At 45.8% G+C, this 18,870-nt stretch overlaps 1 protein-coding gene across 1 annotated transcript in view; it reads right to left on the bottom strand.

The window, feature by feature from the left end:
- Positions 1 to 146: 146 nt before the first annotated feature.
- LOC105564353 (semaphorin-5B) overlaps positions 147 to 18,870 on the bottom strand; it is a 108,599-nt gene continuing 89,875 nt past the window's right edge. Inside the window, exons 4-15 of the mRNA XM_012016668.1 lie at positions 9,170 to 9,377; positions 8,029 to 8,234; positions 7,658 to 7,757; positions 6,900 to 7,099; positions 5,725 to 6,210; positions 5,220 to 5,505; positions 4,622 to 4,991; positions 3,437 to 3,516; positions 3,008 to 3,331; positions 2,319 to 2,724; positions 1,980 to 2,185; positions 147 to 1,893 (exon numbers count right to left, since the gene is read on the bottom strand). Of these exons, the coding sequence (XP_011872058.1) occupies positions 1,690 to 1,893; positions 1,980 to 2,185; positions 2,319 to 2,724; positions 3,008 to 3,331; positions 3,437 to 3,516; positions 4,622 to 4,991; positions 5,220 to 5,505; positions 5,725 to 6,210; positions 6,900 to 7,099; positions 7,658 to 7,757; positions 8,029 to 8,234; positions 9,170 to 9,377 (3,076 nt within the window). The 3' untranslated portion in view covers positions 147 to 1,689. The remainder of the gene's footprint in view (positions 1,894 to 1,979; positions 2,186 to 2,318; positions 2,725 to 3,007; positions 3,332 to 3,436; positions 3,517 to 4,621; positions 4,992 to 5,219; positions 5,506 to 5,724; positions 6,211 to 6,899; positions 7,100 to 7,657; positions 7,758 to 8,028; positions 8,235 to 9,169; positions 9,378 to 18,870) is intronic.

Genomic DNA, 18,870 nt, shown 5'->3' with positions numbered 1-18,870 from the left:
CTCGCAGGAAACAATTAACGCGCAAACTCTTAAGCCTAATCTACAATGTGCTTCCTGCATCTAGAAACATTCTATTTTATGTAAACAAATCAAAACGCTTAACAAACTTGTCGACAATTTACGATTGTACAATGTATAATGCACAATTTATCAACTTGCCCAAATTTTGTAAACGTATTTATTGGCTAGGAAATAGAATGTTTCTAGACGCAAAAGGACACGTTGTAGATTAGCCTTTATGATCTGGAAGACATCAGCGATTCCCTCAGGTTTTAAACCAGAAATTCGTGTCTCTCCTTAAACTTGGCAAGGAGAAACATAAATTATTTCAGTGCGGTCGCATGCATAAACGTAATTCGCGGGCGCGACTCAATGTGAGCCAATATAAATGCAATCGTCGCGCGACGTGTGTGTTCACTTCTTACATAATATACGCATTCGCTTCACTCGTACAGCTACGTTTAAGAAGATACATTCTTATGTACAACTCCGTATCATGGCACTACGTTACTCGGTATAAAATTCGATATTTCTCTTGAATAAAAAACAAAAAAGACAAATCATCTCTCCAAAATATCTTCACGCAAACCTACATAATACACTTTGTATTTGTACAACTTTATATATATATCTCTCTAAATCAATCAATCCATCAATCCTCGGCAGCCTAAGCGTGAGTTGCAGTATCCTTCTTTCTTGTTAACTTCGCCTTGAATGAATACAATCTTGCAAGTATAAAGTGATGAAAAATTATTCCCGTGAGAAATCATAAAACTTTATACGGATGAGCCAAAGTTGAATGCCCAAGCGTGAGCGGGATTGATTATCGATTTCGTTCGTTCTCATTCTCTCTGTCTCTCTTTTTCACCGATATATATACACAGAACAAAAATAAACTCTTATAAACTTTCTCGAAACAACGGCTTTCTCCTGGGAGTCAGCTGAGTTACCGCATCGCACGACGAACGATGCATCACGAAATGCCATTATCTCATATACAATATTTTAAGATACGACAACTGAAGAAAGAATATTGTCATGTCCCCCTCGAAACATATACCGAATTTTTATCATTCAATATTGAACAATGTCGTCAACTAACTTGCATCGTTAATCGCAGCGTCATTAAAGCCCAATCTACAATGTGCTTCCTGCATCTAGAAACATTCTATTTTGTGTAAACAAATCAAAACGCTTGACAAACTTGCCGACAATTTACGATTGTACAATGTGTAATGCACAGTTTATCAACTCGCCCAAATTTTGTAAACGTATCTATTGGCCAGGAAATAGAATGTTTCCAGACGCAAAGGACACATTGTAGATTAGCCTTTACTCTCAAACGCGTCGGAGAACACGTACATCGCTTATCTAATACTAAAAACATGTAGTCTTGTGAACAGGCGCTTGTGTGATCGATCATGTGTTTGTCGTTTTTACGTCACTTTTACGTCGAAGATGACGCCTTAACTTAATTAAGTAAATACATTTTTCCTGTAACAGGACGTTCGTTTTCACACTTGCCACTTTGACATCAATCGAACGCTAATCGATCAACAAAGTTTACGTGCAGCAAATGGGTGGAATGAGTTCGCATTCGTGCTCGGCATTACGACTCACTGTACGAATAAATCACACGAAAAATCACGCGCTTGAAGAGACCAGAACACAGATCACCAGTAAACTCGTTCAGTAATACTTGTCCTGATCGAGATCGGCACGGATGTGTTGCTGGCCGTGACTGTTACGCTTCAGAGTGGCGGACTCGTAATCGAGACTCTTTGGATATAACTTGGGGCTGCCGAGGCCGTTGACGTTGGGATTGTTCTTACCGCGTAGAGTACCGTTTCCGTTGGTGCTGCCCGAAAAACTGGGCTGTCGCTTCGCGTTCACCTGTAAGAATTAATATTCTTTCAAGTATATATTCGCGCGCGAAAGACGACGCGGTTAACAATTGTGTACGCTTCTTCGGGCCTTACCTCCTTCAACGGCACGATGACGTAAGAATTCTGCTTACTGATGTAATGCGGACTCCCTGGAATGCTCGGCTTGCGTCGTTTTAAATAGCAGAAGCACAGCACCGCGGTTAAGGCCAGGCCGATGATGAAACTGATCACACAGCTGCCCACTACTGCGCCCACCGTGACGCCCGAACTGTCCACGCTCGAAGGCAAGGCGTTTACGTCTGGAAAAGAAAAACAATGATCATCAGTGTTAATCTTCAGTCAATTTTCACAATCAAATGTAAAAATCGTATTTAATATTGAAATATATTGTCTCGTGGACATCGTAACTTAAAATTATTCCAACAAACTCACCATTATCCATGCAGTCTGGAAGGCAGTCGCGTGTCTCGCGATTTGATCCCTGACACATGCCGGGCCCATGCTGAAGGCACGTTCGCTTCCGATGCTGCTGACGGTCACCATCGCAGGGCGTCCAACGCGACCACGTGTCCCAACCAGCCAGCGATTCGCAACTGGGCATTTCGCAAGTCTCCCTGGCCAATCTCGGGCCGCTGCAACTCTCCGGGCCAAGGCATTCTCTCGTCCTCGTACGCACTCCGACGCCGCATGTTGCCGAGCATTCGGACCATTCTGTCCAGCATGACCATTGACCCTCTGCCGTATTACCAGTGCCGGAATTCAAGCGGCACGGGTGTGAATTGCAGACTCTACTCTGCGTGGAAACACCCTCGCAAGGTGGCGACTCGCATTGTCTCGTCTGCAAAGAAAATGTAACTTGCATTCGCTTTTGTAGCAAACGTCAATAAACTGCTAAAACATTTCGATCGCTTTGAATTAAATTATCTACATTTTTCAGAACCGTAATGGAATCGTAATACTTGAGTGCACACAAACAATTTTACTTTCTGGTTTCATTTCACTTTTAAATAAATAAAATGTTAAATAAAATGGCGCGAACATTCGGTTTCCAAAGTGCTCTGTAAAACAAGATTTTATTTCAGACAAGATCGTATCAAGATAATGATGTCGGAAATATTCACCCTGTGCTGGGTACCCCTTCCGCAAGAACGGTCGCACAAGCCCCAAGAGGACCATTCGCCCCAGCCAGTCTCGTTGATGAATTCTGCGTACGCATCCTTTCCTCTCAGACAAGACCCGTCGTTCCTGCAGGAACGTTCCTCCTCCTTGGCGAGCTGTACTCGCACGCTTGACGGATCATCCGTCTGCGCGCGGCAACTGAACCGGAAACGCTTCTCCAGGTAGACCGTGTTGTCACTTTGTATACTAGCATTCACGGCCAACCAAGGGGTCCATCCGGAGTATCTCTTCGTCTCGCTGCATTTGTGAGTGTTACACTCCTCGATCTAAAATACATTTCGGTCTCGTCAAGCAATTCCTGCAATTTCCCATCTGGCTGTCAGGGAAGACCTAAAAGAGGAGATATACTCTCACACTTTCTTGGGACTTGCCTGAAAATCGCATCCCGGACACTCGACACCGCCCTTCTTCGGCGATGGGCTGTCGCAGGTTCTCTTTCTGACACGTATCCCTGCAAAATGGAAACGGATAATTTTACTTGTAAGAAAACACGAGATGCCGTTTCTATGTTATAGCGCAAGCATCTGAAATCTTATTCAACATTTTCCTCGGGCGTTTACTTGACCTTTGTATCGTCTGAGATGTCATCCCTGCTTAAAAAGTCAGATAGACAACGAATAAAAATTATAAAGATTATCGAAAAATTGTATGATAATCTATATGGCCTATGTGAAGGGCATTTTCATAACGAAAAAATATTTATAATAACAAATGTAATCTTATAATAAATTTTCCTAATGTGAATAAATGACAGAGAGAGAGAATCAATAGTTTTATATAATAACTTCCAACACTTATGATTTTAAATGTTTCATAGTGCTATCGGGAGCTATCCTTATCTATCTGGAAGAAATGACATTTCGTTTTATGAGACATTAACAAAAGATTATTTATAATATTCTATCGTAGTTCTGTGTAACATTAATACTTATGATATTGAATCAGAAATTCACGACAGAATTTATCATTTCTTGTGTGACTTACATAATTTGTACACCATTTGTACAACATTGAAAGTACACAAAAGTTTTGATAAAATACGATTGATACTTACTGCATTTGTTTATACCTTATTTTATAGATCCAATATTATGTGAATGGCGGATAGCATTGCATAGAGTTCTATTTGAACATTATAATAAGATATGATATCTTATAATTTGGAAAATTCTCATAACATATAATATACAATTATGCGTAACATTCTTATAAGTTTTTATTTGTACAGTATATGAGACATTACATTAAATTTCTATCGTTAATATATTGCCCACTTACGAAAATCAGGAATCAGAAACATGATTAAAAAAGAAAGGAATATTTTTTCTGCGAGTTTTTCAATTCTTTAATTTCGGATAGCATTGCATAGAGTTCTATTTGAACACTATTATAAGACCTGATGGCTTATTATTCGGGAAATTCTCATAATATATGATATACTATTATACGTAACAGTCTTATAGGTTTTTATTTATAAGGTATGTGAGATTCTAATGAATTTTTTTTTCGTTTCCTATCTGACTTTTTAAGCAGTAATGTTAGTCGCGAGTACTCACCGCCGTTGCACGGCCGTGAAGAACACGGGTGCCAAGAGCCCCAGGTCGACCACTGACCAATCTGAGGCGGTGGAGTGGCTTTAGCGGGAGCAGGACAGGGCTGCTGATCGATGCACATGATATCATCGTGATCGTGTCCGACGCAAACGCGCCCGCCGAATGCTGGCGCCGGATTCGTGCAGGTCCGCCGGCGGGTTTTCATCGCGTAACCGCAAGACTGAGAGCACTCTGACCAAGCTGACCAAGCGGTCCAACCGCCGTGAACGGTGCAATTTGTCACTCTGACACGCGTACCCGTGCAACTCTCGCCGCCGTGCTGCGGTGGAGGATTATTGCATTCCCTAGTTTGACACTGACACGTGTCGATTTTCTGCAAGGCAAATTTTCAGCGTTGCTCATCAATTGCCCGCGACTTTGACGATTGAAAGAGGGTTCATAAGCCTCGAGAGACTCTTCAAGTTTTATTTTATTTACTTTACGGCGAAGGAGATGCTCTCATACGTTAAATCTAGTACGTTCAATCGCGAAAGACTCAGGTCGACAGAGGGATGAATCCGTTACAAATGTATTAACATGACTGTCTAATGAATGTAATTACCTCGTGTTCGCTGTGCGAGTGCGCGTGAGTGTGAATATGTCCAGGCGATTGTTCTCCCGTGCCGTGCTGGCAGGGTGACCAAGAACTCCACGCGCTCCAGCCTCCGTCAACAGGATCGGTAAGCACCGGACACTTGGTGACCTCCTGATGCCAATGATTCGCCAGGTAATTCTGCTTCGGTGCCTGCGCGCACTTCATGAGATGCTCGTTCCACCCGCAATACGGCTCCTGGGCGTTCAAGCACGCTTGACGGCTCCGATGACGATAACACTGAACGGCAGGTATGCTAAACGACGGAAGGCATTACGGTGCGGTTTAGCGAGGCATTTGGCACAAACAATATTTGCCGTTCGCGATAATGTACGTAATTTATGAGCGACGTATTTATTTGGGGCAACATGATTTACAATTAGATGATGCTGTCGATTTAACTTTAGTTTCGATAATGTAACGTTCGCTAAGGTTGATGAAATTTTACGGCTACCACCGGGAGTCGTTGGCTTACCGTAAGAGGCCAATCTCCATGCCGACATAGAGGCTCTGCGTGTCTTTGAGAAACTGCAACGTCATCGGCGCGGAGGGTAAAGGTCCCCAAATTTCGACGGTGCAGGTCTCCTGCGTCCTAGGCAGGACCGAGATCTTCTTGATCAGCCCGGTCGCCGTGGCGACGTAGAGGACGGTCACGCTGCGGTGCAGCTTCGTCGGGGTGACGTCCACCGCGATATGGGTGAACCGCTCGAGGATCGCGGTGTGCAGCGGTCCCGGCATCGTGCTCTGCACCGCCTCGTCCATCAATTGGTACCACTGATTGTCCATTATCTCATGCGGCGCGGTGCTGGTCGGAGGTCCGCAGCGCTGGCGATTATGATGGGCGACCGGTCTCCTTTCCCAGGCGGCACCCGCATTTTTCTGATACTTGAAAGGCCCGTTAAAACTGGCGGTGACGGCCGACATGTTGAACGCGCAGATAGCCGAGCCTGCGATGCCGTTACTGCGACGGAGGGAAAAAAGGATTCCATTTAATGCCGGTTTCTTCTTCGAGGGATCGCAGCTTCCGCATCCGAAAAAGCATTCCGTTGCAGTCGAGCGATAGAGAGTGTAAAGCCGAGAGAGTTAGCGAGTCGCGCTTGATGTGACTCTACACGGAGGGAATTTTCTCTTGAAACTTACTGAAAATTATGTAATCGTGGGACAACATCGCATGTTGAACAACCTTATGAGAGTATGTTGAAATTTTACCATACACTTTACTAGTAAATTTCAAAAAAACTCTCACACAAAATTCTTCGAAATGCCCGCGTTGTCCCACGTTGACACGATTTTCAGGATAAATTTTAAGAGAAAATTCTCTCCGTGTAGTAAACAACGGACTTGGAATAATTTGGGATATGAAAAAATAAGTGACTCACTGATGCAATTTTTGTCTAAATTCAGGAAATCTAAGGAGTTATATAAAGTATAAATACTTAATTAGGATCAATCACTGTTGCCAAATCTCTGTTACGTAATAAATAATGAATTTGACGTAGAGCAAGTTAAGAAGCCAACATCTGCGTTGCGTGTCGCATAATCAATTTGCCATTTACCGTCTCTTGCGTCCATCTGGGATTGTGCGCAGACATAAACACAGAGGATAATTAATGCGCCTTCGAATTAATCGGATCGCTGAGCGATACTCACATGGGTGTCGTGAACGTCGCGTAAATGATTTCCTCTTCCGGATGATAGACCGCGCCTTGGATTTCATCATAGTAGAACGGGAACTCGCCGTGGAGGGAACAATTCAAGCGAGCCTTACTGAAAGTCGTCCACACGTCCTTCATCACGATCTGTCCACCTCGGTCGTTTTTACAGACCCTCGCTATCCTCGAGTATATTTTCTGCAGCCACACGCCGTAACGTACGATTAAACTTTGACGGGCGCGAGTTTCGCTAGTGTAAAAGACAATGGTAATCGCGCTTCGAATGGGAGAGAAGCATGAAAAACGAGTAAACAGCATCTTCTATCGACATTTCAAGCGACCTCGTTGACTTTTGACGTTCGCGAAGCGGCGTCGAGCGAATTAATCTACCACGTTGAAGCGGCAAATTCAGCCTCGCGCTTGATCGTGATCGAGGTATGATTGCGCGCAACCGGATGCAGAGTGTTTCATTAGATCCCTAGGCGGCAATTTGAGCGGCGATAGGTTGAGAAAATGATAAACATCGCGCGAACTAAGATCATGTCTGGGGATGATCATTTTTCTGCCGCGCGAGAGAGGCAGATCCGCGACGCGCGTCGCTCGTTTCGACCAACACCGTAAACGGTTAATTACACGGCTGACGCAAGTCAGAAGAGACGAGATCGCTAATCGCGCGAGTGGCCTCCTCGCGCTGTCCCGCGCGCGATGGAAGACGCGCGCGCGTCACGGCGGATTATTCCGCGGCGTCGATCTTACCTTGCCGCAGTTGATGTACTCCACTGCGGACTCGCGAAATAGAAAGTACACGTGATCCTCCGTATCGAAGCTGCCGACGAACTGCGGGTCGTTCAGCCACCTAAAAGGAAAGCGCGAACTTAGAGAGAACGGGACTCCGGCGTGATAAATATCGCGGGGCGATAAGCAAGACCAACAATCTTGCAAAGCGGTTATTACGATAAAATTAATCTCGTTTGTTTTTCAACTGTAAAAGGAATTTCGCAACAATTTCGAAAGAAAGAGAAGACCAAAGCGGACTGTGGCAAGTCGAGTGTAAAGTGACATTTTTCCAGACTGGATCAGGTGGACCGAAGCAACCGGGCGCTCCCTTTCTCATCCCGCGAACGTACCTGGAATCGTATTGTCGAGTCCTGAGGGTCGGGGAGGCCAGCGTTCTGTAGATCGCAGGATCGGCTCCGGAGAAATCGGTCGGCGCGCCGGCGAAGAGCCCGCCGGAAGGACCCCTCGAGAAAAGTGCCGTGACGTTCGCATGCGGCGAGTACGGGCACATGGCCACGCCCGACATCTCGCTGGTCACGCTCGTTATATTCTCGATCTGCAATCATAATTGCCACTGTATAGGCGACCCCGTAGCTGTCCCTAATCGGGCGTTGCACGGCACAAGGCCCGGTTTCACCAAATCGTCGTTTAACCGTAATCTTAGTGTAATGCACGTTTGTCTCTTTCTAAAGTAACAGAAAGAGACAAAGGGCGAATTAAGCTAAGCTTAAAGCGACGTTGGTGAAAGGCCTAAGGGCCAGTTTCACAAACATCGGCTAACTGTTCACTAGAGTTCAGTCAACTCTATCTTTTTCTATCTTGTTATCTGAGAAGAGACAGAAAATCAATTAACCTGAGGTTAGCAATTAACCGATGTTTGTGAAACTGGTCTTAAAGCCTCGTGTCCACAATGCTAGAAATCGGCCCGAGATCTCGATCCGAGAAATATGTAGCCAATCAATTTGCATCTTTTACAGAAAAGCCGCAGGTGATTGGCTACACACCCTAGTAGCACAATGTTGGGAAATAATTAAATCTAGTATCCCAATAATGCAAGATGGACGCCTTCTCTTATTTAGCCAGTTTGTCTATTTAGCAATAATGGTCTAATATTGATACAATATATATTCTTAGCACATTGCTAAATATTGGTCAATGCACTTCCAATTTCAATCTAATGTTATATAATTATTATCGTACAATATTTACATTTATTCCACAGCCAATATTGGCTTTACGTTGGACAACACCGGCCAATGCATTTCTAATATAACCAACATTGGACCAATATTTAGTCAATGCACTATGTTACTAGGATCGAGATCTCGGGTCAATGTCTAGCGTCGTGGACGAAAAGCTCAATGGCGGCGATGATCCGCGTCCGTCGTCGTGACGCTTGTCGAATCGCGACGGGCAACGGGCAGCGGGGGCTCGTAATTATGAACGAGACTGGTCCCCCGATCGGACAGAGATTACTTTTGGAGAACGTACCTCTCGCCACGCGCACCACGGGCTGAATGCGTAAGTGCCGCAGGTGAAGAGGCTCTTGCCGTTGCTGAGGAGCACCTTGACGTAATTATGACAATCCTCGACGCTCTGGCCCTTATTCTGACAGGTGTTGACCTTGTCCTCCGGCGCGGACCAGGAGGCGTGCTCCAGGTCCGTCAGCGACGTCAGCGTCAAGCGGTATAAATTATCCCTGAAAAGAGACGTTTTATTTACATTTTCGTCGGCGCGCTCTTCACGTGTCATTAAGCGCGTGTCCCGCATAAAGGCCGGACGCTATTAACCCATTAAAGTCCACTGTCGCTGCCGCGACTGTCTCCACTTGTCGCCTCCGCGACATTGTTTGCCGGTAACACCTTCCCGCGGCAAACAACTCTTTAGTGTTCTACGTTCGATGTGAAGTAAATTAAATCTGGATCTCGCAGCTTCTCGAGAATCGCACGGATCTCGGGGAGAATTATGACTTTTTATTGGGCTCGTCGGTGGGTTTCCGTGAGCCGAGGATCTCTCGTCCCGGAGACTCAACGTTCGCGCGACCTTAGATGAACTTTCATTAAAACGGAACGTTTCACGTTGAAAGTCGCGTAGCAACCGGTAATCGGGAATGTCACCGGCCATATATAACGCGTATCTCAATTTCAAATCGAGGAAGAATAACCGTGACGAGTGACGGGCAGCGAGTAACGACGATAGCTTCCTTCGTGCGACACATATCGCATTCAACGAGGTCGCCATAAGCCACTTAGAGTAGACTCGCCGTGCGGTCTTGCCTACCGTTTCTCTTATACCTGCGCGATTGTCGATGCCGATATTCATGAATACTTTAACGACGCCGTTGATTATGCTACTCCAATTATCCGCCAATAAACATGTGTTTAACATGTCTAAATGAATGTTCATAATTTATCAGTATCAGACATCGCCTCTCATGTCTATTAATAACTAGAGAAAAATTTTCCACGTTAAATGCGTCGCGATATATTCAACGGTTCATCGAAGAAATAGATGATTTGCTATTATCGGCGTGAAGAATGAAAATCCTCGTAAAATAAATTAAAACGATTCTCTTCAGTTTGACATTCGGGCACTCGCGAGAGGTAGAAAATTACGCGTTGATAGATTTAAACCTAAGGATGTGATAATTCAATGCTTTGTGCGAGAACAGATCTCGCGGAAAACTTTGTAAAAAGATGTACTACTATCAACGTAAACAGCTCAACGAAAATCTCTGAAACGAAATTCGAGAATTATATCGAATAATCTCTGAAATGAGTTGAAATAATTCTCTTCAGTTTGGTCTTTGACATTTGAATACCCGCGAGAGGTAGAAAATTACGCATTGGTAGATTTAAACCTTTTGATTTAAACTTAAGGGTATGATAATTCAACGCTTTGTGCGAGAACAGATCTCGGGAGGCCTCGTAAAAAGACGCGAATGGGAGAAAAGTCGCCCGTGAGTCAAGTTATAACTGACGCAAGAACCGCGAGGATTAATGATTTATGAGAGGACGGTCGAGGACGTCCTACGGAGAGCTGAACGGAAAGCTGATGGTTTTCCGTGAAACAAACGCGCTACCTTCCGAGGAATGCGACCGCTTGCGAAAGGTGACGTGACGAGGTGCCCGGTATCGTCGAGATAAAAAAAAAAAACCCTCGAGAGGAGCGTCACTTGGTCCGTGCGTTTCATTCCGCGAAGCGTTACACGGCCGCGTCTCTCGCGGCCGATCTCGAGGCGCTCTCGCATGGGGCACTCGTGGCAGTCACGAAGGCGTACTGGGGTTTGACAGCGGCTTCGAGGAGCCCTCGAAAACTCCTCGGACGACATTCCACGGCAGCCCACTTGACTTCAATGCGACGTGTACTCACGCATACGTACGCGAGTGCGTATGGCGCTTCGCCACCGAGTACGCGGGAGATGGAGAGATCGAGCGATTGCGCGCGTTCTCCTCCGGCGTAATCAGTGGGCTGGACATTCCTCGCGTGTTATCGGGGATTTTCGATCTAATCGAGAAATTTTCGGTGGATGTAAATGCTCGGCAAGAATATATGGCATTTTCTCGCGCTCGGAGAGCATCGACACGTCATTATTATCCAATGGAACGTTGTACTTATGGAAAGCTTCATTTACGCGAAGATCTTTCGAAGCTTCGGCACATTGTAATGCGATTAGCAAAATGATAGGTTTGTGCGCTGCGGCTTTTACCGACCGCGACGGAAGCGGAAACTCGTGTACGCAGACGGGACGACGTTGGCAAGTCTGGCGCGAGGAAACCGCCGGAAGACGGCGATCAACAGTCACTTCGGGAAGCTAAATAAATTATCATCGACTTATAAATAACACACGAAGATATGGTCCGCGCGTGATCGTCCGCCTGTCTCTTCTCGGCGACGACGACGAGGATCGAACAGGAAGTACAGACGGCGGTCGAAGCGGCCGCAGATAACCAGTGGATAACTCGATACTCGCCTATGTCCCTTTAAGTGGCGACGCAGGTGGCTTTTTTTCCGCTTCGGTAAATGAAAGCTGCGTGCGATCACGACGGCAATTCGTTGTTCCGTGACAAAAAAATAGGCCTTCAAAGTAGAAGGAATTATCACCGCGTGCGGGTTAAATATAAAAAAAATTGACAATTCGTAGCTTTTCTCTTGACAAATTAATCTCAGTTTGGTCGTAAGCTTGCGACTTATCAAAAATTGATTTCAATCACAGGATGTTAAAATCGAAGAGTTGAGCAGTTAAGAAAAGGATGAGCATTTCCTGAAATCTACTCTCTAAAGGTCAATCAGTGTATTATCACTGAGAACAGTGAATATTCACCGATACACAGTTACAAGTGCAGCACTGAATTATTCAGTGCCATGCACTTATAGCCGTTTTCAGTGATAATGCGCCGATTAATTTTTAAAGAGTACAATTACGAAGTTCACGATTACAATGGTTTAATCGCAAGCGGGAACGTTCGAAAGACAATTGGATTCGAGAAAAGGTGAGTTTTTATTCTTTCTAAAGATTGTGACCCGCTTTACTTTCAATAACACTCCCCGCTTTCTAACGTCGCGAGCAAGCTGAAGAGGCGCTCGTTCCTCAAGGGACACCACTTTCGCACGTCGCGTACACGAGTACAAATGCCCGCGCACTTCTTCATTAGACTGCTCGATAATTGCACGCTCGTTGCTCTGCATGGACCTTTTGTCAAATCGATAAACTCGGTTTATTCATGATTGCCGTGCCGCAACTTGCAATCCATAGACTCGACACACACATGCATAAACGTCGTCCGTGCATTCTGCTTGGTGCGCCGGGGGACTGCGGTCCCGCGGCACATTCATTGGACTTCTCTATCAATCCCATTCAGCCGCCGGGTTAATAGTCTCGATCTGCCGCCTGCAATACGAAGTTGTCCCGCACTTCCTTTCACCAAGAGGCTCTTCGGAAATTTGATTTACCGTCGACCACTTGGTATTCAACTTTGAATGTTATGTACATATGTAATTTTATATATAGAGGATCCTGATAGCGGAGTTTCTGTTAAATTAACAGGCATTAGCAGCCACCATGAATTCATTGACCTTGGAGCGAAATCTGTTTAGTGGAATATTCATTGTTAGATCGCGTAATCGTTGCGAGAAAAGATTTGCGATTGAATTTGGACATTGAAAACCTGCTCTATCTCATATTAGAAACCTATCTCATAGTAGAGCGCAGTCCTCTATATGTAACGGATTTAAGTAAGATATTGTCGGAAAAGCTTATTTAAAATTCAAGTGAAGATGCAATTTATGTTATCTCAGTTGCATCCCTGTAACTTGAAAGCTCGTAATTTTTAATCGTCGCGAGTCTCGAGATCAGCCATTGATATTTTAGCGAACGACGGCGTTTTCGATCGCTCGAGAAGAATACGGAAGATCCTGTAGCAACCCGCATACCGATCTATATTCCGCGGTGCGAAACCCTTTCCTTCCTTGCACCGGCTGTACGAGAACGGCCGGGGCCGCGACGACGACGACGGAACTCGCAACGAAGCATAAACGGCGCCTACGTGGGCGCCCGCGTCGCAGGCACCGCGTGATAGTTGGAGCAGGTAATTATTATTTAAGTGGGATACACGAGCGGGCAGGGCGCTGGTCGTGAATGCCAATTAATAAGCCGACACGGCACGTATTCCACCGGATCGCCGGATCTATTTGTATCGGCAACCTACGTGCGGCAACGCTAAAATCCAATCGCTTATGTATGGACCAGGGCACTCCGGGCCCGCCGAAGGGATATCGCTATCTCTCGTACGTCTCGGGCTCGAGACACGACACCACAAGGCCGCCGGGCGCGACACGGGTGAATTATGCCACGTGGGGAAAAGAAGTCCGAGTTTTCTTTCGAACGGGGCGAGATAAGAATTGCGGTTTCGATCAAATTAAGTCACGCCTGCGGAACCGCGATCTTTCATTCACTTCATTTGGGAGGGATTTTTTGTCGAAACGGAGGATGTTACACGTAACATTGATCTTTCTATTTCAAGGTACGGCGTGACCGTTTTTACTCGTATTTAACAATCAACGACGCAACTTCAATTGACTTTGCACTCTTCAACCAAAGCGTGCAATATTTTTGACTAATATCTTACTACCACAGTGATATTGGCCAAACAATTGATATGGGATCTTTAACAATTTTGTGAACAGATTACTTGAGAAGAGTCCAAATCCGGGACCAAAACGTTGCAGTGTGTTTTTAATAAAAACATTGGCCAGTGTAGGTCGTTAAAAATTACATATTTATATTAACTATATGTTATATATATTAAATTCACGATGAAACCAACAGATGATTACAGCCGTTAATTTAGCGGATACTCCGCTATTTCATATTAGAAGCCTATTTCACTTTCCTCCATGCGAATTCACATATTAGATTAAAAATCACTGGGCTACCTACATCTTGCTCGGACCTAAATATTCTCGATTCTTATTCGATTATACATTCGAAAATACATTCCTCTGCTTTTTCGAAGAAAGAAAATTCTTCCAACAGAACTCCCTGAGCGCTCGCTGCCCGGTTTTTCCTCCAGAACTTTTTGAAACTGGAAATGGTTAGATCGCGATCGATTTTGTATCTCGCCGCTGCATCACGTGTAACGGGACTCGCGCGAGACCCAATTTTACGGTAACGGCGCGGCTGGATATCGGGCCGGGAGTTTTACGGGCGTCAATCAACGTCTTTCATATTTTCTTGTTAGAACATGGGCCCGCGTGCGAAGTAGGCGGGCAGTAAAGCGAACCCGATGTTACTGTCGTCGCATGACACGTTGAAACACCTCGATCGCGGGAACGTAACGAGATACGAGCCGGTATTGTCATACGCGCCGTTTATTCCGAGAGTGGCGCACGTCGGGTTTTGCAATATAAATGCATTTAAATGCGGCGCGGGTATAAACGATTCTCGTGTATCTATCTCGACGGGATTCGCGAGGTTTGATTTATACCGCTCGCAAAATAAATGACTCGCGCATTAGTTGCCGGGCGAAAGGCACGTATCTTCATCAGCGAAGAACCGACAAAACTGTAAAAATGGCTAACGTGGAACTGAATTCCCTGTGGCGCGTCTTTCTTCAGTTTCGTGAGGCAAAAAAATTTAAGAACAATGGAAAAAATTACATGTTTGTCACAAGCTGAACAAACAATAACGCGACAAGTGTTTCCTGAAGCAAGATCGTATGAGATAAGTTGAATTGTTACGTTAGAAAAATTTTTGATTCACCTACTATGCGACGCAATAGCGAGAATTTCAGTCGACACCATAGACATAGTAAATATAGACTGAGCGTCCCATTGAATAGGCTGATGCTTGTGAAGAGAGAGACAGAGAAGATTTAAGAAGACTGTCTCTCTCTGTCTCACCATCGAGACAAAGGAGACGCAGGCACGATTCTTTTCTTTTACGATGGTGTAGGACAAAGAAAGAAAGTCTTCTTCAATCTTCCCTCTCTTTCTCTTCACAAGCTTCAGCTTATTCAATCTATATTTACTGTGTCTATGGTCGACACTTTTAAGATCATTTTCGATGCGAAAAAAAAGTGAATTTGTTTCGCATCCGAACGGCGCGTCCTCCTAACTCGATCTGCCTGTGGAAGTTACAACAAATATTGTTTACGATCCATTCGTCTTTTTCAAGAAGCTGCAACAACACCAAGTTATCGAAGCCTTACAAGGTAAGTGAGTGAGAGAAATGTGTGGTACTCCTGACAATTCTGAAAGTTTCAATTCGAAAAAGGAGTTTCGTCGTCGGTTCAGTCCCACGGATAAGTGAGTCGTGAGCAGTAAGTAGGTGCGCTCTGTACGACGTAAACGTTGTTTATTGGCCGAATGGCCACATTGAAACAGATTACTTCCTGCTCAGTGGACAAATATCTCTTTGGTCCCCCTCCCGCTTTCACGTCGTGTGGACGAGCGCGATGATGGCTGGTGCCGCGCGGATCCTCCTCGTTGCGCGACCGTAATTCGCGCCTTGAGAAAACTATGAGTGGCAGTCGCGGTTGGTCGTCTCGTCATAATTGGCTCATTACGTAACGCGAGGATGGACATGCGCGCTCCTGCGACGATTAACTCCGAGCGCGCCTGCCGAATCGATTTTCCCCGTTGCCCTCGTTTCGCTCCCGTCAATCCCGCGTCCCATTTGAGGCCTCCCGCGATAATGAAAAAATCTCGCCGTATCGTGAAATATTTAAATTTATGCCACGCAATTTGAATCGCGTAATAAACCAATTTAAGTAAATGAACTTTGCATCTGTTAGATATACATGGGGTTTCGCGAGTCGAGAGATATCGCAATATGAATTGTAAATATAGGACGCGGGCAAAAAAATTTATTAATGCGACACACGCGCACATGAGTAATTCTCGTTTCGCCGATTTTAATTTGGTGAATATCGAGCATCAGCACTTTGCTCTACTTATTCCATAATTAATGTCTATATTCGTTCTCGCGTGCGCCTATGCTTGTGTGTATAGGCCGCTGACGCGGTCCGCTCGATCGGCTCGAGTCGGCTCGCGTAGCCAACGAATCGAAATCGGGTTAATTCAACTTGTACACTTTCCAATGTGTACAACACGCGATACAAGTTAAGGATGCTGTGGACCAGTCTGTCGCATAAATCTCCGCTCGATTCGACGAAATGCTAATTGCCGACGTATACACCGTCGCGATAAAATCGCCCGCGAACCTGCAAGTGCGGCGGAACGCTCGAAATATTACGCGATAAATAACCGGATAATAAAGCGGTTTCCACTTTTAGCTCGTTCGTAAAATATCGACGCGACTCGAGACCGCCTAGCAATGCCAACCCCATCTTCGATAGAACGATTTCGTCCGAGGCACTTAATTTACATTACGGTCCGCGCTAATTAACGCGGGATACTTTCACTTTTTCGTTTCGCAATATTCCCCAAACCGTCGAAACGACCGTTAAAATGGCGCGCCGTCGCGGAGGGATGAAGCTTGGGCCGCGCAACGCTGCTTCCCGAAGACAAGCTATGATTACCTTATTACCTTTTGGTCTGCCTTATGTAATGTTATATTATGAAATGATTGCTTGCACGAGAGAATTACCAATTAAAATTAATAGAATTGTATCTGCGACGAGCGCGAAAATTATGTAATTAACGCGTGAAAATATAGGAAAGGTAACGTATTATTATTATACGGCATATACGTTAAACTGCAAAATTGCGGCCAAGGCTCAAAGGCACATTATTAAAGATCGATACGATCTGATCGAGACTTTGGAGATTAAACTTTAGCTCAGACGTGCAAATTATTAGAGCTGGTGATCGAAAGCGCTCATTGTACCGAAAATGTCTTTTCAAATTGCATGTCAAACCTGCTTGGTGTAGACCAGGAGGAACGGCAGGTCCGTCGCGCGCTTGCTTGTCCCGCAATTTCGACTGGGAAGGCGCGGAAATATCGTTCCAGGGCGAGGCTGGGGAGGCGACGGAGATAAACGTAACTATTTACGACGGGTTAGATGCCCGCGCGTTGCCGCACGTTTGCGCGTGTAAATCTCTTTTCTTTTTATCGCGCGATCCCCGGGAAAGGAAAGCCCTCTCGACGACCACCGAAGGTACGCCGATCCATCGATACGCCTCTCTATTACCTGTCAGCGACCGAGAGACCGCTCGATAAGCTTCGGGACCGAGTGACGTCATGGTTGGTGCACACGGGAATTAAATAAGAATGCAAATCGTGGCGCCGAGCGAGCGAGCGAGCGGAGTCGCGCCGCGCGTTCAGGACAAACGACCGCGGCAAGAGCGAGCGCACGCACGCGCGTACGCACGTACGTACGCACGTATGCACGCCCGCACGCGCACTTACGTTCGATTGCATGCGCTTATAGCGAACACGATCGAAGGGAACGTGCCGGAGGGAACGAGCTAGAAACGCGCGCAGTTACGACGAGAGAATGGGATTGAAGGGCGAGTTCTGTATTCGAAGCGTACGGAGTGACTTCTTTCACCTGTCTGAATTTTCCTCACGCGCCTCGACCGCGTGTAACGATTTCTTTCTCGCGGAAACCTACGGTTTCAATGAATAGCTAGAAGTCTCTCTCGGCTTAGACTTAATCTCCCTCGTTCACCGACTCGTCGCCTCGAGATCCTTGGGAGCGAGCGGACTCGAAGGGAGCACCTCGCTGGTGTTCCCACGCTCGCGTTCCGTCAGCGCGCGAATTTCTTTCCCCTGTCGAATTCGCCTCCCCGGAGAAGGCCTTCGCGTCCCCGGGTTCTGGACACCTCGGCGGTGCCGGCTGCGAAATCCGTGGGCCGCTACGCGTTACGGCCCACGGTTACGCATGCCGCCGGGCCCCGCGGATAGGACACGATATTCTCACTGATCCGGGCGATCCGGTCTCGCGAACGCGAGTTCCTACCGCCACGAGTCGGACGAGCGTTATCAGTGGCAGCCAGCGAGCGTGGCTCGCCGCACTCCTGGGATACCGTCCGCGCGAGAGAGATCGCGCGCATTGAAATTCCGTGAAATATTCGACGATATATTGCGCTACCGGGGAGCATTTCACCGGGCGTGCGGGGACATTTAATCATGTACGCGAGGGACGCGCTGAATACAACTTTCGAATGTAATCCACGTGATATTTAGCGAGATACACATTTCACGCCAAGGTGTTGTATATGATCCCTTATGTGCGATCCCTTGTTAGATATGATTTTTAAATTGAACGCACTACTGACGGTGACTTGGCGCCATTACGGTTAAGCGGATGCTGGAGTGATTCTGCACTTTTGGCACCTTTTGCTCCTAGAACTGTCAATTCGTGAAAACATTTGTCTGATATACAAATTATGTGGCTCTTCTGTACGGACCGACGGTGTCCCACTATTCAGATTAAGTGATAGAACAGCATGGTATCATTGAAATTAAGTTTAGGAGCTTAACAAGAAGTCTATTCATTCGAATAAGTTATAGGTAACTTCTTTAATCGACATTTTTAATTCCAAGTTCTACTCGGTCCGAGAAATTTATTGCCAATCAATTTGCAACTTTTACGAAAAAGCAGCAATTTTATTAGCTACACATTGCTCAGACCGACATTTTGGATCGAATTCTATCATCGTCAACACCATGGCTTTACTGACAATCTGACAGATTGTCAGTGTACCACAAATTAGTAAAATTTTTT

The sequence above is a fragment of the Vollenhovia emeryi genome, unplaced genomic scaffold, assembly GCF_000949405.1.
Source record: "Vollenhovia emeryi isolate VEMERY1.0 unplaced genomic scaffold, V.emery_V1.0 DF939166.1, whole genome shotgun sequence".
Taxonomy (NCBI): Eukaryota; Metazoa; Arthropoda; class Insecta; order Hymenoptera; family Formicidae; genus Vollenhovia; species Vollenhovia emeryi.
This window is presented reverse-complemented; position numbering and strand designations above follow the sequence as displayed.